Source organism: Nyctereutes procyonoides, unplaced genomic scaffold (genome assembly GCF_905146905.1).
Source record: "Nyctereutes procyonoides isolate TBG_1078 unplaced genomic scaffold, NYPRO_anot_genome, whole genome shotgun sequence".
NCBI lineage: Eukaryota > Metazoa > Chordata > Mammalia > Carnivora > Canidae > Nyctereutes > Nyctereutes procyonoides.
The window spans coordinates 24,340,824-24,364,937 of record NW_026575030.1 but is presented as its reverse complement, the minus strand read 5'-3'; the positions used below and the strand labels follow the sequence as shown (position 1 = coordinate 24,364,937).

General features: G+C 41.4%; 1 protein-coding gene across 1 annotated transcript in view; it reads left to right on the top strand.

Moving 5' to 3' along the window:
- The window catches only part of CD86 (CD86 molecule), a 63,675-nt gene that overhangs the window by 26,354 nt on the left and 13,207 nt on the right, over nucleotides 1–24,114 (top strand). Inside the window, 3 exon segments of the mRNA XM_055315789.1 lie at nucleotides 6,140–6,189; nucleotides 18,548–18,883; nucleotides 21,188–21,490. Of these exon segments, the coding sequence (XP_055171764.1) occupies nucleotides 6,140–6,189; nucleotides 18,548–18,883; nucleotides 21,188–21,490 (689 nt within the window).

The following is a 24,114-nucleotide window of genomic DNA, read 5'->3' as shown; positions in this document are numbered from 1 at the left end:
TTTTTTACATCTGCAGCTTTTCAGGTCATATGGTTCCTACCACAGCTACTCATCTCTATGACTGTAATGGACAAGCAGCCATAGACAATAATTAAACAAACAGGTATAGCCACATTCCAACAAAACTTTATTTGTAAAAAGTAGGTGGTGGCCAGGTTTGCTCTGCAGGCTGTAGTTTGCTGACCTCTGACTTAGAGAATCCAAGATTTTATTCCTATGTCTGGTGGGTTGGCAATAATGGCTGGAAGGCAGGACTCAGCTGGGACCGTTAACCCAAACACTTGGCCTCTTTGGCATGATAGTGTCAGGGCAGTAGGACATCTTACATGATGGCTCAGAGCCCCAGAAAAAGTATCCCAAGAAAAATAGAAGCCATAAGACTTATTATGATCTAGCCTCTCAAGTCCAAAACATCCTTTCTGTTGCATTCTATTGGCCAAACAAGTCTCAAAGTCTGCCCAGATTTAAGTAGAGGAGGTTAAACTTTACCTCTTCAGGGCAGGAATAGCAAAGGATATGTGTCCATATTTATCACATCATTCTTCAAATCTCAGTTTAGACTAGTCCTATAATAAGCATTCAAAGAACCATGAATCTCTCCTTTGTAGCGCTTGTCATCATTACAATTTTACACTTATTTGTGTGCTTATTTCACTCCTCCACTAAACCATAAGTAACCATGTGACGAGAAGCTGTTCCTGGCTTTGTTCATCATTTTATTCTGAGCACCTAGCACAATGCCTGGCTCAATAAATATTTGTTGAATGAATGAACAATATTAGGGCACAACTTTTCAGCCATTAACTGTACTAATATCAATCCCACATTTCTCAGTATTGCTCTCAAGCATATCATGACACCTGTCAGAAGACTTGTTAAAATCCAGATACATTCCATTCCCAGCAGCCTTATTATTTTGTATTTCAGATACTTTTTTAAAAAAGGAAATAAGCTTACCCTATTCCTCCCCAGTACGTCAAAGGTAATGACAGCTGCTCTAACAGTATAGCTTTAGGTTCTGGTGCTGCTCTGAGAAAGAATTGACTCAGTGTGTCAAACCAGAGGCAAGCCAAGGCCCTGGGAGGCTGTAGCATCACCTCCTGCTTTGCTTAAAACAAGGACTCTTGTATGTGCCAGAGAGTGGTATACATTGCCACCCTCCACACTGATCCTAGAACTTAAATTGTAGTTATATTTGTACACTCTGTCTTTCTTTGTAGTACTGTGTGAGGGAGCAAAGCCCCTCTATATCCCCCACAACCTCCAGAACAAGCTGTCATTAACTAAATCCAGTAAATGAACAATTCTCCTTAGACACCAGCAAATTTAGTAAACCTTCTCTTTCTCTCAAATCCATCAATCAACCAACCAATCAATCAATCAAACTTCAGAGAGAAATAAAAGAGTGGGTAGACTCAGAATCCTTTCTCTTTGCTCCCATAGCACAGCTGAACCTGGCTGGAACTTTTAAAGGAACTATACCAATGTGAAAAAGAACACAATGAGGCTGTGTGGGCTTAAACCTCAACTCTATCACTTACTACTGGCTGGCTAGGGCAAGCTCTTAACCTCTATGAGGCTCCATTTCTTCATCTACAATGTGGGGGTGGATAATCCCACCTTGTTGTGAGGAACAAGAGTGTAAATAGTCATTCAGCTGACTAACTCACGGTCTATGATGGGCCAAGCACATACAGTAAGGAAAAGTGCCATACAGTGCTCTTCTTTGGTTTCTGTAGTGAACCTCCAGCTACCCAGAGGCTACTTGCTTTAGGTTTTTGACCAGTTTACCCACCTACAGACCTTATTGTGAACACAGCTGACAGAAATCTCTTCTCAGAGAATCCCCCCGTAAATTCTTAGGTTCTTTCCTCTCTCATTCCCCTTTTTGCTCTCTCCCTTCAAAAGCCAGGGTTTCTACTTCGCAGGCCCTCTGGAGAAAGCAATGACTTGAGGTTGTGGTTGGGAGTTCATTCCTGTGGGAGCAATGACATCTCTACTCTTCTTCAGAGCCAACAACATTGAAGAAACTGGTTTCCTAACCCAAGTCCCCATCCTCACATGTACACCATGGCTAGAGTTGAGAGAAATCCTTCACGTAAGGAGTAAAAGACCATGTCAATCTCTAGTATTTTATCACCATATTTTATTAGGGTCTCTGACAAACAAAGTGTCCAAAGTGTTGTCCAGGACAGTGTCCAATCTTCAAATCACTGTTAGGAAAGTTTACTAGAAAGACCGTCACTGCTGGGCCAGAATTTTGGGAAGGAATGTAATCTCTGTCCCCAGATTCATAAAGGGTTTTGCCAGAAGTGTGTTAAGGTTTCTCTGCATAACTCCAAAGAATGACACCAGTATTAATGAGAGGAAGTTAAGGAGAGGCAGTTTCTCGCTCAGGGGAAGAGAGAATTTCCAAATAGAGAAGTTAAAATAGTATTGATTTCCTTGTCATACCCAGTGCTTCTCCCAAGTGCATGAATTACAGGGACCATTTGTCCAAGATATCTTGGGCCATACTGATTCATGTTGTAATTTGAACTAAAGGTGATTTGTTAAATTTATAGTGAAATATAATTTGATTTTGTGTCGCTGTTCAACACATCACCCCAAGGAAAACCAAATCTTTGGTTAGGTCAAGCATGCTGATTTTTGGTTTGCAAACAATGGGAGATTCCTATATTAGATGACAGTTCAGACTCAAAGGATTCCCAGTCTTCAGATTCTATGATAAACAGGATGCTGGTGCTGATTTATTATGAGGAAGTGCACAGGAATCAAACAGAAAACTCTCTTTCCAGACTCTACCACTGACTGGTGTCAGCTTTGGCCCAACAGTTAATGTTCAAGCTCCATAACCTATTGAAATCATTGGAGGGGAGAGAGAGAGTAATCAGGAGCAAATGTGAGGTTCATATACTGAACACCTACTGTGTGCTTCAGCAATTGAATATGTTTGCAACTCATTGTCGACCTCTCTAAGTAGTTACTAATTAACACTAATTTTTTGAATATTAAAGAGCTCCTATAAATTAAGAAAAATTTGTAAAAAGCCAAAGGCTCAAAATTTAAAGTAAGTAGAAGAAATGTATGGACAGTACATTAAACAAGAAATGTTATCTCATGGGTCTCCTGGGTGGCTCAGTCAGTTGAGCATCCAGCTTTTGATTTCAGCTCAGGTTATGATCTCAGGGTTGAGAGACTGAACCTGCTTCCGGCTGCCCGCTGGGTGTCTGTCTCTCTCTCCCTCTTAAAAAAAAGAAAGAAAGAAAGAAATGTTATCTCTCCTACATTTGAAAAGATGTTCAAACTCATACTAAAAGAAATTCATTTCAAAATTATAGTGAGAACCACCTCACATCCGTTAGAATGGATACCATAAGGGAAAAGTAAATAAATAACAGGTGTTGACAAAGACGTGGAGGAATTGGAACAGCGCAATTGTACACTCTTCATGGGAATATAAAATTACGCAGCTGCTGTGGAAAACAGTATGTCGGTTCCTCAAAAATTAAAAATAGAATTACCATATGATCCAGTAATTCCACTTCTGACTATATACCCAAAAGAAATGAAAGCAGGGCCTCAAAGAGATATTCATACTTCCATGTTCATAGCAGCATTGTGCACAACAGCCCAAAGGTGGAAGCAACTCAAAAATCCATCAACAGACTAAGGGATAAACAAAATGTGGCATATATATATATATATATATATATATATATATATATTTATATATACACACACACACACACAGTGGGGATATTATTCAGCTTTAAAAATGAAGGAAATTCTGACACATACTACAACACAGATGAACCTTGAATAAATTATGCTAAGTGAAAAAAGCAAATCGCAAAAAAAGACAAACACTGTAGGGTTCCACTCATGTGAGGTAGCTAGAGTAGTTAAATTCATGGAGACAAAAGGTGGAATGGTGGTTTCCAGGGCCTGGGTGGAGGGGAGAGTAGGGAGTTAGTGTTTAGTAAGTAAGGACTTTCAGTTTTGCAAGATGAAAGCAGTTCTGGAGATGGATGGTGGTGACGGTTGCACAACAATGTACTTAATACCACTGTACACTTAAAAAAAATGAGTAAGATGGTAAATTTTATGTTATGTGTATTTTGCCACAATGAAAAATAATTTTTAAAAATGACAATGAGATGTCATTTTAAGTTTCCCTATTGGTAAAGCTCACAAGTTAGAAAACATGCTATGTTGGCAAAAACCTATGTGAAAATAAGCATGTCCGTGTTTGTTGCAGGGGACCATAAACATACAATCTTAGGGGAGAACAATTTTTCAATGTCTTTGAAGGTTAAAGTTGCAATTACCCTTTGGTCCTTCGGTCAGGCTATTTCTACTTCTAGGAAGATAGCTTACCCTCACATAAGTATTTTGGCATATGATCAAGGTTTTTCATTGTAGCAGAATACTGGAAACCCTTAAATGTCCATTTATAGAGGCTGGCAAAATAAATTATTGTCATCCAATAGAAGACAATAGAATATGCAACGGTTAGAAGGAAGATATCCACTACACGCTGATACAGAACAATTTCTGAGGTAGTGGCAAGGGCGCAAAATTGTGTATAAATTGCTACCATGTAAAAATCTTTTAAATAAAATGAAAAAAGAATATGGGTAGATGTTTCCATTTTGTTTTTGTCTAAAATAACTGCAACTAGAGGCAAGAAGCTATGAACAGGTAACAGTGGGGGAAACTAGACAGCTAGCACACTGGGTTGGGAGAAAGAACTGCTTTCCACTCTTTATCACCTGTACCTTTTAATTTTAGGTATGTGCAGGTATGATCTATTCAAAATTTTTTGACTGAAGAAAGAGGGTATAGTCTAGAAGGGAAGAAACCTAACAGACACTTTTAGCCCCACACTCTGTGCTGAGTGCTTTGGGAGCAGAGGACAGGTGTCTAGCATAGCCCAAAGGGATCAGGAATGGCTTCTAGACAAACCACCCCCAAGGAAGAAATTTCTGCTATTGGATCACAAATAGTTGCGCATCTTCTCCTGAGCATTGGTTTGTTTTATCCTAATGAACAGATCTGTAAACTAATTCACCAATTAGGTTTTCATTTTTACGTTGGCTGTTGAAAGGCTATAGGCCAAACTTGTGACCTGAACCACGCAGGGTGGGCAGATTTCTAAATGCTAAGCATTTAGCACTGGACTTGTACCAGGCTCCATTTTATATTCTTACATTTGGTTTGTTTCTTAGCTGTTTCTAATTTTGGTCATTTTCCCTTATCCTATGCTTCCCTGTAAGCCACTATAGCCTTTTTGGTCTAAGTTGGGGTAAGCGGGTGAGTCAAGAAAGAGGGAGGGAAAGAAGAGAGCACAGAAGTTAATAAGCAGTGCCTGCTGTTCTCCTTGGCTCCAATCATGCTCTCAAAGTGGGGTTCTTACACCAGCAACAGCAGCATCACCTGTGAGTTAGACACAGGTTTTACCGAGCCTATTACATCAGAATCTCTGTGGACAAGGCCCAGATAACTGCTTTAACATGATCTTCCAGAAGATTTTTACACATGGTAAAGTTTGAGAATCACAGGGAAACCAAAGGCAAGTTGATTTCTAAACGTAAATACTCTTCATTTGTCCCATCATATCCATTGTCTTGGGCAACCTAAGTGATGCCAGCTACTCCAATAAACAATCCCCCAAATTTCATAGCTTAACACAATAGAAGTTTATGTTTTCCTCACTTTAGGGTGGAAAGAACTGCTTTGTTAATTTGTTCACCAATCCAGATTCTTTTCATAGTGAGGCTTTGCCATCCTCTAGGGCCTTGCACTCCTCCTCTGGATTCTCTGCGTCCAAGAAGGCAAGAGAGGAAGGAAAGAGAGAGAAGGCTTTAGTGGCAGGTCGGGAAGTAACACCAGTCTTTTCTGCCTACAATTCCATTGGCCAGAACCCAAACACATGGGCCACCTAACTGCAGGTGAGGCTGGGATGTAGGGCTTATCTGTGGAGCTAGGAGGAAGAGGAAATGGCCTTGGTGAACATATAGCATGATCTCTGCTACGCACCGGGGCCTAAGTGAATCCCAAACTCTATTTGTCATATTTTGGTTTTCAGTCATTTTTCTAATCAAGTTTTATCTTTTCTTTTTTTTTTTAACTCTAGCACTATGGGACTGAATAACATTCTCTTTGTGATGACCCTCCTGCTCTATGGTAAGAACCTTTTGGCTTTGTAAAGTCCTAGAATCCTTCTATGTTTACCAATGAGTTGGCTACGACAAGCCCAGGCCTGAGACTTGGTAGGTTTTACTTATTTCTATCCAGTGTAGCCTAATACCACATGCCAAAAAAAGACTTTCCTGGAGAAGAAGCAAGCATCATGCTAGAGAACAGGTATCTCAGCTGATGGTAGGTCTAGCCTAGAGGGGATGCAACCCTCTGTGCACCCTTCTCCTCTGCCATCTTACACCCGTGTGGCACTAGATGCACAAAGTAGGGTAGACTGGCCTGTCCAGCAGCACTTAGGGAGCTGGGGGGAAGGCCCCTGCTCTGACGCCTCTGAGGCTTAACTTTTTAGCTCCACACACACTTCCTTCTGGTCTTCTCTGTTCCCATTCCTGGCATTCTCAGGCTTTTAGAAAACAGGTGACAGGCTTCTAAAAACCTTTCATTAGGGAACATTGGTTTCCATGTTCCCTACCCTCTCTCTCACCCTGCACAGCCTTCCCTACCAGCCCATGCCCATAGATCACAGTTGCCCCTGCTTACTGGGGGGATCAAGGAGCCCAGCCCTGCTACTCCCTACTTCAGTGACCTTCAGCTAGTCGCATCACCTGATTCACCATGAACTGAATGAAGCTGAGGTTCAGGGTTTCTCACTTAGACAAGCTCTTTCCAAAGTCCCCTTCAAGCCCTAGACATGGTCACATGTCTTATTCTTTGATAAAATCTCCGTTAAGTATATTTTAACCACAATATTAAAACCACTATCTCTTTCCACTGTGACTTTTCTCTCCATGACATTCTCCTTCTGTTGCGTGGTACTGTAGTGGCCATAGGCATTTTGTATTTGAAATCTATATTCTGTCTCTTAAAGAGAACCCCCTTCCCCCAAAAAAAGAAGTTTTAGAAGAGTCCCTCTCACAAAAACTCAGATCTTCCCTGTTTGCTGCTCCTCTCTGAGTTTCAGTTTCTTCATCTATAGCTGGGGTTGGTTGAGGTTCCTGCACACACCCTGTGACTAGGCGCCTTTGGTTTTTCCTCTCCTGCCCCTTCCTGCTGTTCATCTTCCCCGCCCTCAATACTGAGAGAGAAGACATACCAATTTTGAGGGGGGGCAGACTGGGAGGGTGAGCTAAGCTTGAGCTCGTCCACAGCAGCAGACAGGCTGCCCCTGACTAAATGGCCTGCCCATGGGTTCACTTCCTTCAGGTGGCTACACACCAGGCCCTTGGCCACTGTCCTCATGCCTGCTGTGTGTGATGAGGGGTCAAGGCTCTAGGGAGAGATGCTCTCTCCGATTCATGCTGCCTGGGACAGGCCTTTTGCGATTTCTGTTTTCTGCTTAGCTCCTTGGAGCTTGTTGAGTCCATGAATGTGAGGTCTCTAGATGTGCTAACTGACCAGTTCACTGATATAGGTCAGAACAGAAGCTTCTACTTCCCATGGCCAATAACCTGCTAACTTTAGCTCTTGGGGAAGAAGACTGTATGTGTGAGGAAGGGGATAAGACAAGGCTCTGGAGAACATTGTCCAGCAGGAAGCCCTTCCCATTCCACTCCCTATTCTATTTGCTTGACAAATACTTAGATGTAGCACTTACTTTGTGCCAGGTACTGTTCTAAGCATTTTATAAATAAATAATAACTCATTTAAACATCACAATAACTTGCTGCTTTAGGTCTTTTTTTTTTATTGGAGTTCGATTTGCCAACATATAGCATAACACCCAGTGCTCATCCCATCAAGTGCCCTCCTCAGTGCCCATCACCCAGGAACCCCATCCCCCTACCCTCTTCCCCTTCAGCAACCCTTGGTTTGTTTCCCAGAGTTAGGAGTCTCTCATGTTCTGTCTCTCTCTCTGATATTTCCCACTCATTTTCTCTCCTTTCCCCTTTATTTCCTTTCACTATTTTTTATATTCCCCAAATGAATGAGACCATATAATTTTTTGTCCTTCTCTGATTGACTTATTTCACTCGCTGCTTTAGGTCTTATTATGATTCACCATTTTATAGATGTGGAAACTAAGGCCCAGAGAGGTTAAGTAGTTTGTCTAAGATCAACACAGCTAATGAGTAGCAGGGCTTATACTCACCACACAGTATAGAATCAGTATCCGTTCACTTAACCTTCACTTTATGCTGCTTCTCCTAACTCTTGCTTGTGAACTATTCATAAGTGGTGGTAGGATTTGTTGCTTGGAGACCCAAGCAACTTTGGTGGATGTCGCTTATTCCTCAGCCAAGTTCACAAAGCTCCACACCAGCAGTCCTTCACCTTCCCTGCAGCCAACACCTCATCTGCCCCTAATGCATGGACCCCCACCCTTCTCATTGCAGTGACCAACCCAGCTCTTATGACTTGGAGGAAAATGAAGAAAAATGGCTTAGAAACAAATTTTTACAAAAGTCTATTACCATTTTCCCCCGAACTTTCTGACTCTGCACACTGAAAGTGAGACTAAAGCTGAGAAGCCCTATCAAAACTGAGTCCAGATGTCACTTTTGCCCTTGCCTTGCCTTTGAAGTTTCAAAGTGCCCTGCCTGGGTACTCTTTAGCCTCAGAAAAGAGAATTACCAATATTGAAACCATGAAAATAACCTCCCCAAATGGTAGCTACTTAAGTTTTATGACACAGAAGAATAAGTCACTATCTATCTGGCAGTATAAATTTCAATACTGGGATAAGAAATGGTGATATCAGATTAGAATATCACATTGCCAATACTTTACAAGCTATTAAAAACAGCAACAATGAGAAAAACAACAAAAACAGATACCATTCTTTCTTAAAGAAAGAAAGAAAAGAATCAACTTGAATTTTATCTTTCTTCTCAAGACACATCTCTGCTTACTGGGCTGATGAGCACTGACCTGGCCATAGGCAGGCATCCAAGGGAAGAAAGGAGATGCAACTGGCCCAGTTAATCCATAGCAAAAATGCAGAGCTGAATAATTCATTTGATGGCAGAGATAAAACAGTGCAGCAAAATAATTCTGTTTTTCCTCTCCCCCATATGTTCTGTGTCCTCCCTCAGGGAAATTAGACATTCTAGTTGCTGCCCCTGCCCTTGAGGGGCTTAAGACTGAAAAGGGCAGGTGGGCCTTGCAGAACCGGGCCTTACAATTTCTGCTTTGTTTATTTATAAAGCTAAAGCAATTTCTAAGTGCCACTTGCAGAGGTACCTTTACCTGTCAAGTTCTGTTTGCTGCTATCCTAGCGCCTCTGGAACTCTTTAAAGACGGAGTCAGAGTAGTATTTGGAAAACCACTAGTTCACACATCACAAGGGAATTTCTTTCTAGTTTAACTTTTGATGGTGGCTCTCTTATTGTCTGGGGGTTGTCTGAGTCATAGTGCTTCCCATTTCTCTTGAACAATACCTCTGGTTCAATGAACGTACCCGGGATGTAGCTGAAAATCTTTCTTCACTTTAAACTTCACATAAAATTAGCTCAACTCATTCCACATCTTATGGAAAGGTCCACTGTTTCCCCCAGATTTTTGCAGGTTTCTAGTGGATGATTACATAGAGATTATGTTTATATGGTTACTTTTACTCCTATTTCCTGCTACTGTCGATAGTGGTCACTAAAATCACCGCCTGGAAGTGAACTTAATTCCAAAATTCCCAAAGAATTGTCATGAAGCCTAATAGTTCTCCTATTGGAGTCACTCCTTCGTGTTAAGCTACTGTTTCAGGGTCTTTTGAAATACATGTATGCTACCCAATAGGGAGTATCTTACCCCCAAAATAATTAATCATTTTAGTAGAGTGCTTAGTAAGTTCCAAAGAATATGGGCTGTCAGCCATGATAATTTCGTGGCAGATAGTTATTGAATAGGAAAAGTGTAGGGTTGTTTGGAAGCAAGAATGAAACTGGGAACAGAGAATTTTTCTAAGCATGGGTTTATTTTCATTTATCTTGCCTAGTACTTAGAATGCACTTTTGATCTGAGGATTCATGTTCTGATCAATTTGAAAGGGAATACAAGAGGCTTCAACAGTAGATCGATTCTTTCAGAAAGGAGCAAGAGTCTGAGAGACCGTAGTTTATTTTTCCTTTGTGAGAGATCTTAATACTATTTCCAGAATATGTATCTCTGGACTGTGGCCCCCCGGAACTGTTGAGATTTGTGGAAACAAAAACAAACACGTGTAGCCTTTACTATACAGACAAAATTTCATCTCTGGAGCTGATCTATTCCACAGAGGTGACCCCCTTATATTGCCAGGCCCAGACTCAAGTTGCAGGACCTCAAAACTATGAATACATTTTTAACATCCTCTAGGACTACTCATTCTTGGTTTCATTTTCACCTTCTTTCATTTTTTTCTTCTTACAGATGTCTCTATTAAAAAGTATTCAACTCCTTTCTCCATTTAAAAATCACTTTTCTGGTTCTTACTATAAAACAACAGACAAGAGAGTAAAAATACTTATATATAGTTATGATCACAATATATGTGCAAATCTCTGAATATGTTTTACTCAGTATTGTTTCATACACACTTTCTAAAGTTTCTAAAGGATTTTCATTTTTACGATTTTTGAAATTACATTAGTCCATTGAATTGAACATTTCATTTTGCTTTCTTTTGTGTGTATGTGAGTGTGTGTGTTTTATTCAGTTAGAAGTTATGGCCCCATTGTCTTCTTTGGTTGCCAAGGAGGTTTCAATCTAATTGTCATTCTTTTGTAGGTGCTCTTTTTTTAGTTTTATTAAAGAATGAGTTTGTAAGTTTGAAAAATCTTTTATGCTTTATATTTAGCAGCTTTACCACAATATTTCTAGGTATGGATATATTTTCATTTACCTTGCTTGGTACTCAGAATGCACTTTTGATCTGAAGGCTCATGTCCTGCACAATTTGAATATTCACAATCTTTATCTCTTCAGCTATTGTTTATCTACCATTCCCTCCATTCTTTTCTTCAAGAAACTCTAGAACTTCTCAAACTAACTGTGACTCTTAATTGGTTCGTCCACAGTTTTACTTCTTTCTCTCTGCACAGCATGCCAACCAAGGGTCATGTGGATCAGCATAAACAGGAGTGGGGGCTGGGCGAGGGGGGTCTTGTCATTGTTGAGAGAGCCCAGAGCAAAAGGTTCTAGCAGTGTTAAGGACCTGGGGTAGGAGTAGGGAAGAAAGATGAGGGGACATAATGAATCATCATGAAGAAAAGCATCTTCCGGGCTCTCTTTCCTCCCTATCATGAGGAGGCCTCAGCAGAGGCACCTGAAGAAGACCTTTACTCAAGTCTTCAAACAAAAAAATCATGGAATGAAGGTTCCTGGGCTATGAATGTAAATATGTGAATAGGCATGACTGGCCACAGATCTTGAGTTTTGATTACAACTCCTGTCAGAGACTACTGTGCATGGGCTGTGCACTATGTCTCGTGTGGGGAGGATAGTTTTCCCCCATGAGGCCCGATAGGTAAAACCTTTGTAATTGCTTAGGGTCAGGGCTTAAAAAATTAACATAGGTTTTTTTAAACTAGAAGCTAGATTCCTCAGGAGACAATAACCAACCATCATGTCAGGTCATGATAAGTACTCTGATAAAAAATAAGTCAATGTAAGGAATAGGAATGACAAGGATGCTATCTTGGTCAGAGTAATCTCCCTAGGAGGTAGCATTTTATGAGAGACTTATATGAAGTGAGGAAATAACTATGAGATTTTATGGAGGAAGAGCCTTCTAGGTAGAGGGCTCAATATGGGAAAAGGCCTTGAGATAGAGTGTGTTTGCCTTTTGAAGGAATGATGAGGAAGCCAATGTGGTTGGAGCTGAGTAAGCGAGAGAAAGAAGTTTGAAAGGTACTGGGGACCAGATTACGTGAGACCTTTGAGACCGGGGAAGGATTTTGGATTTCGTTCTCAGTGGGATGGGAAAGGATTTAGATTTAATTTTCAGTGTAGTGGGAAGTCATCAGGGACTTCTGAACAGGAGAATTATGTCATCTGAGATATATTTTAAAGAATTATTTGGGCTTGAGGAACTAGACCTGGGGGCAAGGATGAAAGTAGGCAATTAAGAGGCAATTGCAATTAACCAATCAAGCTGTAATGGAGGCTTGGCCAAGGTTAGTATCTGCAGACCCAGTGAGAAATATTCCAATTCATGATCTATGTCTGTGGGGCAGAAGAATTGATGGAGTAGTGGTAGGAGAAGAAATGAAAGGAAAAGACAAGAGGTGGGGGTAATAAGGTGAGGCGCTTGTTATTGAGAGTTTTTAGGAATGTAGAGTAGCACTTTGGTCTGGGATCTGGTCCAAGGAGGAGATGGCTGGGGCAGAGTAGGCAACAAGACCATTGGAGGGCGAGAGGACAAGAAAGTGAGAGGCTCAGTATTGTGTGCATGATGCTGAAACCACCTAGACAGGGGCAGTGAAGGAGAAGGCAGATAAGACAGCTGCAGCAAGCCAGATACCCAGACCTTTAGTGAACAATAGTAGCCATGAGGGTTTGTGGATGCTATAGTCTGATGACTTGTACTTTGAAGGGGCTGAGGTGTTTTTTTTTTAACATATAATGATGTGTTTTCCATTTTCCATTATATGATGCTTTATAAATCTTAATAGATCATATTTCATAAAACAGAGTATATTTTTACAATTTTACTAAGCATATACAGACATTATGCATAATATATAAATATACAGATAATTATCTATTATAGATGATTATCTAGAGTAGCATAGATATATTTATATAGGTAATAGGATATATAGTAAGCTTGAAATGAAAACAAAGCTAGTCTTAGCAGAAATATCATGTAGGCCATGAAAACTCCTGTAGAACCATCCCTGCTCTACAACAGAGGATCGCTCTTGAGTTTACTATGAAAGAAAAAAAGTACTAGATGACACTTGTTAAAGCACAGTAAAGAAGACTTTATCCAAGGGGGTTAGAGTGCTTTTGAGATAGGCATAGGGTGCTGGAAAGGATTTTTACAATGGGGGAGAGATATTTGGCTCAACTCCATATATAGCATGGGAGGTGGGAATTTCTAGCCAAGGAAAGAAGTGGGGCAGGGTTGGGGGTGGTCAGCGGATAGAAAATTACTAAAGGGAAACAAGGATAAGGAGGTATTCCACCCAAACCACTTTAACAGCATTCTTGCTAAGGACAGGCCAGGATCATCAGACATTACTTGGGGGATGATGGAGGATGAGGAATTTGATCAGATACTCAAGCATAATCAAATAGCAAAGTTGAGTTGTCTGGTTAAACTGGGTTCTAAGCAGGGTACTTGCTAAAACTGGGTCTTATAAAGGTAGATGGGCCTAGGAGTGGATCAGGAGTCTGAATTAATTTTGATTAAACGAAGAGTCTTTGTCATACTTAAATGATAATGTCTCCAGGATCTCTGGATAAATACAAAACCCCTTTTCTCTGGTTGCTCTTTTCTTTGCTTCATACTGTCTCCTCTCCCTTCTCTTTCCCATATCAGAGTTCAGCTCTAGTTATAGTTCTACATCTCCTCAGCCACATCTGTGTAGACCCTCTCTTGGGGGTCTCTTCTACAGATGATTCAAATAAGTACTGACAACAGCAAAGAGGGGAATCTTACACTGAGATGAAGGACAGGAAAGCTTAGGGGAGAAAGAGAGTATCTGCTGCTATGTAAACAGCAGTATCCAGCAGACAGTTGAATGTGGATATTTGGAACCCTAGTCAAAATGACTGGCTGGAGATAAGCATCTGTGAATTATTAGCTTATATGTGGCAGTTGAATCCATGGGGATAGAGGAGAAAAATCAGAAAAGTGGAGAGTTGGGGCAGCCTGGGTGGCTTAGTGGTTTAGCACCGCCTTCAGCCCAGGGCATGATCCTGGAGACCCGGGATTGAGTCCCATGTCAGGCTCCCTACATGGAGCCTGCTTCTCCCTCTGCCTGTGTCTCTGCCTCTCTCTCTCTCTGTGTGTCTCTCATGAGTAAACAAACAAAATCTTTAAAAAAAAAAAAGTGGAGAGTTGGAAGAAGATTGAGAACAGGCAACAGAGATAATCAGCATTTAAGGAATGATCAGAGAAAACTGACAAGGAGGTCACAAAATGGGAAAGAGAGTTTCCAGAAGGAGATAAGCCCAACACTGTGATATTCAACAGAGTGGTCAAATGACATGAGGTCTGAAAAGAGCTCTGAATTTGGCATTGGTGGAAAGTCACTGACAACCTTTGGGAAGGAAGTTTTGGCAGAGAGGCAGAGGACAGAGGCTGGGGATAGAGGCAGCCACTTACTCTTTCAGGGACTTTGACTATAAAAGAAAAAGAAACTAAAAGCAATAGGAAAGAGAACTGCCGAAGTAATTGTGATGAGGAAGGGAGAGGGTAGTAAGCAGGGTAACCAGCCCATGGGATGGGTCCAGATTTGTAATATCATCAAGCCTAAACAACTGAGTAATTTCATCCAGTATTGCTCAAACATTTAGTTTTAAGAATAACTATGTAGATCGAAAGTGAAGTGTTCTTAGGATGAATTCTTCACAAAGGAGCAAGTTTATTGGCAAGAGAAAGAATGATTGGAAAGGTATACTATTGCTGTGCTATCTAATATGATAGCCACTAGCCACATGTGGCTATTTATATTTTAAATAATTAAAATTTTAAAAGATTAAAAATTCACTTTCTCAGTCACACTAGCTACATATCAAGTGCTCAATGTCTACAGTGGCTGGTGACTATCATGTTGGTCAGCACAAATATAGAACATTTCCATCATTGCAGAGAGGCCTGTTGGAAAGCACTGCACTACAGCGCACTACTAAACTGGATAGAGATGAGGTCTTGATGAAGTCAAATAACAAATATTGGTGGAGTAATAAAGAGCAAATCTTGGAGGAAGATATCTTGTGGACAGAGATGGGTACGTTGAAGTTTAAGATATTAGATGCAGAGTTCTTCTTGGTGAAAAGGTTCAGGGTTATAGTCATGGGAGAGAAGCTGCTGAAATAGTCTGTGGATGAAGATCTTTGGAATGGAAAAGACCAAAGAACTTTGAAGCAAGGTTGTTGGTGAATTTATCCACATGCTGAAATAGTTCAAATTGATAGTAATGGTTGGCTAGAAAGAAGAACCTTACGTCTACTGCCAAAAATCCTCAACGAATAAAGAAGTAATGACAAATGATTAGTAGCTAACAGCAGTGAGAGAGGTGGAGACATCAAAATGGAAGGGATGTTGTTGCTTAAATCCCTGTGAAGTGTGCTACAACAAGCAGTGACTGAGGACAAGTGGTGTCCTTTAGGTAGGGCCAGATTTCAATAAAAGCATAACCTTGGAGGCAACATTTGATGGAGAGGTTGAAGATGTAGAGGAGTTTATTACAATGGAATGAGATTTCCAGAAGGCCTAGCTTTGAAGGAAGTTTAGTAAATGAGGAAAAATTTATGAATACAGATAACCATAGTAACATAAGAAAAAGATGGTTCTTGAATGTATAAGACATGCATTTGGGGTAGTGGCCAGGGAAGACTGAAGTCTCAGGTATAGTCAGAGATCTCACAAAGTTAGAAGACTACAGGTTTTGTATAACATTCAAACAGTATATTGCTAAGGAACAAATTTTTCTACCTGATTAGGGAGGTGTCTAGATGGATTCTTAAATGCCTAACTCCTGACCTGATCACAGCAACCCGTTATAAATAGATCCAGACCTTTTTTATTACCCAAGTACTGGAGATAGTAAGTATATCTCCAAGGCCAAGGAGAGAATCTCAATGTATACCTACCCATGGAGTCCCAGTGGAACCAGTAGCTGGGCAACCTAAGATGTGGAATCATAACAGGGAGGCCTGAAGCTGCTTAGGAAAATTAGACTTTGAGCTAAATCTTCCTCATATCATCAGAGAGAGAATTAGCATGTCTACCAAGTATAGCTCCGAGTGATGTCATGGAAGAAAGTGGTTGGTGAGGAACTATAGAGTGTAAATTGTGAAATATTTTCAGTTCCACTCAAAATGGACCTCAGAGTGATTTCCACCCCAGAATGAGGGGAGAAGGAGGAGGGATAGATAGGAACAAACTTTTCCTATCATTACCTTCTCTGTTCTACTCTGGAGACGGCCAGCAGCGATCCCCTCTTATAGCTTCTGAAGCTGAGCCATCCTTAAAATGCAGATTCTGACTCAGAGTGTGTTGGGGATGGGGGTAGAGATTCCACAGTTCTGACCAGCCCCCTAGTGATGCCCTTGCCTTTAGAACACAGACCACACTTTTGATTGGTAGGTGAGGAGTGGGGCAGTGAGAATGGGTGTAAGGAAAGCCCTTCTAATCTTCGGGAGGTGGGACCTTAGAGAATTTAGACTGGTCTGTTCTTGGAAAGAGTGGGTGGGAAGGAGAGAATATATTTGTGAGGCTCTACAGAGAAACAGTCATAAATCAAGAAGACAGAAGAAGCCAAAGGTCAAGTCATTTCCAGCCCAGAAGGCGTAATCGACCACTAAACAATAACATAACCTTGACCATTAACTGGCATAATTTTCAACTATGAGTTTGGTTTCTCCCTTAGGTCATCCTCCCTATTTATATGGCAAATTAGTGATAAAGCCAGAATGTGTTTCCCCAGAGATACAGCTACTAGAAGCTTTCACAGCAGGTGGCACTCTTACGTTACCATTCAGAATTTAGCAATGAAGTAGCAGGAGCCCCAGGATTGCCTTGTAAGGCAATTGCTGAACACAGTGAATCTTCCTTAGGTTCCCCTTTCACAGTTCCAGGTACTCAGGTGAATTTTCCCACCACCCTCCGATATGTACAGGGACACATCCTGTACATTTGCCGCATTGTATACTTGCCGAGTGCTTCACAGGCTCTAATGAGCACCAATGCAATAGGCAGTGATTTGAACTTGTGTCGACTGTCACAGGTGCCTGGAGTCCTCTTCCCTTAGATTTCAAGACCACCGCCAACCCCCTTGATTATGTGTTCTCACTGGGCCACACCGTGGACAGTTCAGTTTTGCCAAGTGCATGTCACTGTTACTTGGTCCTACTCCCTCTTAGAAGAGAAACCCATTGACCAAATCAATTTAATTTCTCCTACCTCCCTCAAAGAACACCTCAAAGGAAACTCCTCTCATCTCTGTTACCAACCTACCTCCCCTTTCCCCCTTAATGTCAAGGACTCTCCACTGAAGTCTTGAATGATGAAGCTTTATTCAAAACCCACCCTAATATTCTCCCCAGGGCCGCATTTAACTTTGTATTAACTAAGAAACAGTATTTCCCACTAACCCTGCACTTCTCACTCACTACTACTTAATTTCTTGGCCAACCCTCAAGTAATTTTGTGACCCAGAATACATCCTACAAAAGCCCCTATAACTGATCCCATTTAAGGAGTTAGGTGGAACACATCTCTTCCACAAACTTCAGTATGTCCTCAGGGGTGAAAGTCTTTCTCTGAACTCTCCCAGCATGTCCTCCAGGGGTTGTAAAAATTTCCAGTGGCAGTGCATACTGGGAAGAGCAAGTTTCTCATACCTGGGGTTTCCCCAATACTCCAAAAGTACATCCTCACCTTCCCATCTATGATTCATTTCCAGCATCTCATTCATGTACCTTAAATGGTCTCTGACCACCACAATCCCAAAACAACCATCATATTGGCCCAGTTCTCCTTCTGATCCCAGAAAGAGCTTAGCCAGGTCACTGAAAATAGAGGCTTTGGTTGACTGTGTCATCTCCAAACTGTTTTACATCCTTGGGCAAGCTGGCCATGGAAGCAGCATTCAAGAGGAAAGCTCTATAAGGGGAACTCTTTGAATTTCAGAGATCTTACTCAATGTGATACCCAGCATAATGAAAGGGGGATATCAAATTTGTTACCATTATCAGAAATCTTTTCACTGTAGCAGGCCAAAAAATAAGGGGATAAGGAGGCGAAGGGTGAGGTTTTGGTGATGGTGTAGAAGTAATGGATCTTGTAATAGCTACAGTGAGGAGAATCAGTATTCAGGGTATAGGAAAGTTCACAGATGGGCTAATGTGTTGTCTAAGTCTGCTGGCTTTTCCTGTTCTGGGATTTAAATTCAACAGAACCACAGTATTAGAAAAATTCTTAGAACACTTAGTCTACCCCTTCATTAAACTGATAAGGAAAGTGAGCCTGTAGTGGCTGCAGTTTGCACAAGGCCCACATTTAGGTAGCAGTGGAGTGAAGACAAAAGTCCCATTCTCCAGATGCCGGTATATATGCACATTCCAGGGTTTAACACCTAGTTCTTCAGCATCATTACTGATAAGATAGCATCTGGGTATTGTATAAAGAGAAATGGAGTTGTTTTTTTCTTCTTCCTTCTTGTTTCTCCCTCCTGTATCTCTACCTTTTCTTTTTTAGGTGCTGCTTCCATGAAGAGTCAAGCATATTTCAACAAGACTGGAGAACTGCCATGCCATTTTACAAATTCTCAGAACATAAGCCTGGATGAGTTGGTAGTGTTTTGGCAGGACCAGGATAAGCTGGTTCTGTACGAGCTATACAGAGGCAAAGAGAACCCTCAAAATGTTCATCGCAAGTATAAGGGCCGCACAAGCTTTGACAAAGACAATTGGACCCTGAGACTCCATAACATTCAGATCAAGGACAAGGGCTTGTATCAATGTTTCGTTCATCATAAAGGGCCCAAAGGACTCGTTCCCATGCACCAGATGAATTCTGACCTATCAGTGCTTGGTATGTAGTCAATGGCACATTCAGATCCTTGACCTTCTCAGATGAGACTGCAAAGAGCAGAGATATCTGGGGGGAGGCGGGTGGAGGAGTGGGGGGTTGGGGATGGTGCGGGTAGAGAAGGCAGGAGACAGCCATTTTTGGGAAGTCCGTTTGAAAGGAATGCAGAGTTTGATGATAGGAAACTGAAAATCCTTTGTTTTTTTATAGTTTGCTTTTGAAGGATAAGAATCTGCTTTGGGGAAAAACTAGAGCTAACTGAACAAAGTTAAAGTAGCTAAGGGAAAACCATGGGTAATTGGGCCATTATTAAGTTCACATAACTGTTCAGGCTTCAGATCTCTTTTACATTCATTTTTTTCCTTTGGTCCAAGATTTCTCACCCACTAAGTCTTTGCCTAGAGCTCCTACCAAAGGTGACAGCTGATTAATTTGGGTTTTTCCTTCAGCCTCCTGGAGGTCACTTATGAGTGGTTTGCTGCCCAACCAAGAGCCCCATAGATGGAAGGGAAATAACCCAGTGCACATAATCCTCAGACTGACAAATCAGCTCCTCTTTTTTTCCAGGCCTTGAAAAGCCTAAATACCACTACAGACTTTTTTTTTTATTAGAATGCAGTAAAATTAGTTATTTTTATTTTGATGTACAATTCTGTTAATTTAAAAATATGTATAGATTTATGTAACCACCACTATAAATAGGGCACAAAACATTTCCATCATCCTAAAAAAATTTCCTCACACTGTTGCTTTATAATGATACCTTCTCCGTACCCACAACCCCTGTTTTACATCCTACAGCCTTAATCTTTTTGAGAACACCGCATAAATGTATGTAACCTTTAAGACTGGCTTCTTTTATTCAGCATAATGCCTTTGGGATTTACCTCAGTTGTCCCGTGTATCAAAAGCCTGTTCCTTGTTATTACTGAGGAGCATTCTATTTTATCCACTCAACCCCTGGAAAGACATTGGGATTTTTTTCAGTTTGGTGCTATTATAAATAGCTGCTGTAAACATTATAAAATGCTTTATTCATTTCCCTAAGGCAGATACCCAGGTGTGCGATTACCAGGTTCAGGTTAACTTTTGATGAAACTGTAAAAGGCAGATCAACAATGATTCTGAAACCATGAAGTAAAGCAAAGGCAAAAGTAGAAATAGAATGAGGAGCCCTCCCTTTAAGCCTTTTGTGACTCAACGTAGGCTGCAGGACTTTTGGAACATTTTAGCAAGTGATAAATAAGTGTTTTCAAGGTAGGGCCAGATACCACTGAGGAATATGGTATGTTTAGGTGGGACATGATCATTTTTTTATTTTAACAATTTTATGCTTATTTTAATGTATTAGGAAAAGCAATAACTAACTTAGCCAACCTGTGATTTCACAGATATTGCTAAGGAGGCCAAAGTAGCACCCTGATAATCCACCTTCTACAGACCACATGAAGTATAAGCAGAGTACTTAGGTAGCATGTTGATACAGCAAAACTTAGAAAGATGACATACAAATCACTTGTTTTAGAGGCAATAAAGTAAATTATAAATTAGTATGTAGAACCTGAAAACTACCCATCAACTATAGAAGAATAACAGGGGATTTGACTAGCAGAAGGGGCCAGTGATCCTTGACAGACATCAAAATCTGAATGCCAGACCAAGGCGAGAGCAGCTCTGGGTTTACCAAGCTCATACATTTTCCCTGAAAATGGCTGGGTTTGGCCTTCATCTTACAGTATATGATGAAGAAAGTTTGACAGTCATTCCCAAAACCAATATTCTGAACTTCTAAACCCCAAATACACTCACCCTCCACAATCCTGCTTGGGTTTCTAGAAGATGTGGCCCAGAGCATGCCAGCACAATGAACTCTGTTGGTATCAGTCCCTTTCTGCTTCCTTAGTCTGGCAAGTTGGAACATACCCCACGAGACAGCTGGGTTCTAAAGTCAGACCACTTCTCCGTCCCAAGACTCCACTCCTCAGAACAATGGCCTCATTGTGAATCTTTGGTGACTCAACTTCAGCCCTCCTGTCACTCAGAGAGCACCCCCTCCTCCCCGATTTGGGTAAGCAGGAAGTAAGCATGGCCCAAACTCCATTCTTGAAAAATAAACGTGGGGTCATTATGTGGCTCTCACCATGGGCTGAGGCCCACAGTTTAGACACTGAGAGGCTCCCAAGTGCCCCCAGTAAGTTTCCAGATCAGAGTCAGATATTTACAGTTCTCTTTAGATATATTTAAATTTACACTGATTTCTTTTCTTTCTTTCTTTTTTTTTTTTTTGTATCTTTATTCTGCTTTCAGCTAACTTCAGTCAACCTGAAATAATGGTAACTTCTAACAGAACAGAAAATTCTGGCATCATAAATTTGACCTGCTCATCCATACAAGGTTACCCAGAACCCAAGGAAATGTATTTTTTGGTAAAAACCGAGAATTCAAGTACTAAGTATGATACTGTCATGAAGAAATCTCAAAATAATGTCACAGAACTGTACAACGTTTCTATCAGCTTGTCCTTCTCAGTCCCTGAAGCAAGAAATGTGAGCATCTTCTGTGTCCTGCAACTTGAGTCAATGAAGCTTTCCTCCCTACCTTACAATATAGGTAAAGCCGCTTCCCAAGACTATTTCTTTCGTCAGATATTATACCCTAATGGTTGAGGAAGATCATTCAGTGTGCCCTGCTTACCAGGGAGCTTCAAACAGGGCCATTTTTGTGGTACTTTTAGGAATGAACTAGATGGAGGGCTCCTCTCTTCATCTGAGTGCTATAGGGTCCTGGAGACTATGAACATACGCTGCACTTGAGAAAGTATGCTGTTAGCCCTGAAACTGACCCAGTCTTTTGGACTACCTTTGGATAGAAGATTCACACACACACACACACACACACACACACACACACACACACATCGTCATCGTCGTCATCATACATACATACATATATACATATAGTACATGCCCTAAGTACAGAACTTTTCTAGATGTTGTTGGCTTCAAGTGTGAAACCTAAAATGTATAAGACATGCTTCTCTGCCCTCAAGGACTTTCCAATAGAATCAGAACTCCATGATGTACACACATGGAAAACTGCATTTTTAAAAAGACTGAATTGGAACCTAAACCACATCCCACAGAAATATGCAACTAAATTTAAAAACAGGAGTGACTGAAAATCAGTTTTATAGATATTTGGAGGTAGATAGGTTCCTTGAGGGCCAGGGAAGTCTTCCTAAAGGAAATGGGACTTTAAAATACCATAAAAGATAACTGAACTTTAAAAGTATGGTGAAGAGCTGACAGGTATCAGACTTGTGGTTTCCTGAACAGAAAGAAAAATTCTCAGATGCATCCAGGCTTAGAAGGTGAGAGGACCAAAATCAATTAACAGTATTTTATATGGGCACAGGTGTCAAGCAAAGACTAAGAAGCAGAAATTCTCGTGGCATGTTGACAGTGCATAGTATAGGGTCCAGTCCAGCTGGAGGAAAGGGACAAAACTAAGCAGTGTCTGCTAATAGAAGCAGGACATTTTGAAGTCCTGGCTTTGCCCTGGAGGAAGGGCATCCATATTTGCAACCTCACTTTTGAGGAGCAATAACTGCAAGATTCTCTCCTGGAATAAAGGCATTCTGTACCCGCACGGCCACTATCACTGCTTCTTTTGATCCTGGCTCCTCTCTTCCCACACATCTGCCTTCCGCTAACCTTGGCCCCTTCTCCAATTCTGGCCGTTTGGTTTCTCTCTCCTAAGGCATCCATCCAACTCCTTGCTTCATCCCCTAACTTTGCTGCTTCCTTTCTCTTGGTGTCTCATTGTTTAGACATAACTTGGCCTATGGATGCATTCTTTTGGACAGCCCCTGGAGCAATCCCTAGCAGTAAGCTTTACCAGCGTGTCTCAATCCCTTCTCTTGGTACTGATTTCCTTTTGCTAAGACATCTCTGCCTCTGAGAGCGCAGTAAGTAGTTAGGCCATACAGCCTGTCCTGGTTGCTCCTACTGAGAGGGCTTGGCCTAGTAGAAGCCTCTCTCAAGCTATCCCTGAGGTTCAGCACCTGTCTGGAGCCAGTAACACCAGTGACTTGCCTTGGGGCCTTCTGTCGTGGCTTCCTCTGCCATGGCTCCCACAGTCTACAAGTGAATCAATCTGGCCTTGCCATCCCTGCAGTTTCTTCATGGCTCACCTTTCTGCTGTCTATCAACTACTGCCCAAACCTTCCCAGCCACCACCATCTTCAGAAACATTTCAGCTCCAACTACCTGAGGAAGCCAGGGCCTTGGCTCTCTGTATCTTTGTTCTATGGCTTGGCAGAGATAGCATAGACTCTGAATCACGGTATATTTTTGGATGTCTAAAGGTAGCAGCAGTCTCCATGTTATCAAGTATAATCCTCCTTTTACTAGGAATGCCAAACAGGCTCAGTTGGGACAAAATGGGGACAGATTCAAAAAGTGTCGAATACACCTGCAATGCAGCAACTCCTTTTCTTAATATCCCAGGAATGGGGACATGTGTCCACAAATTGCAGCTAAACTAATAGGTCAGCTGGTACTCTTTTCCTGTAATTTGAGATTAACTATCAGAATTATTCCCATAAATGTCTATAAAATGGGCCACTCAGTTCTAAGCTTTCCCCCCAAAAAATCTGTTTTTCAACTTCCTGGAAACTTAGAAGTCCCCTTGCAAGGAAGAAAGTCTTGACTTCCCAGGAGCTGATCCTAACCATGATTCCTCTGGGCACGAAGAGATAACAAAGATTTTCTAGTAGGTGGTACCTTGTGAAAGCCTTGCCTCTTCCACTGTGACCTCAGATGAGAAAACAAACAAACAAGCAAAACTGGAATTAGAAGGCTGTGATATTTGTCCAAATGAGGTATGTCTGGAGCCTGATCTAGAGATGATAGTGGATGGAGAAATTATTACAGGGGAAACTTTAGGACCCCAGGCTGAGCTCATGGCCCAGGACATGGGCCGAGGAAGCAGGGTGTTGCACAGATGACTACACATTCAAAGCTCCAGCATGGGTACCACACCCATAGGCAGAAAACAAGGGCCAGGTTGACTTTCTTCTTCTAGATCATGATCATTGTCATCCCAACCTCTGGGAAGGGAAGGCAGCTTAGTCCAGGCATTTGGCCAGAAGCACTGGTTTCATTCTAAGCTGCTAAGGCCCTAAGCCTGGGTCTTTCTATGGCCTCATATTGCAGATTTCAGGCTCCTCTGGC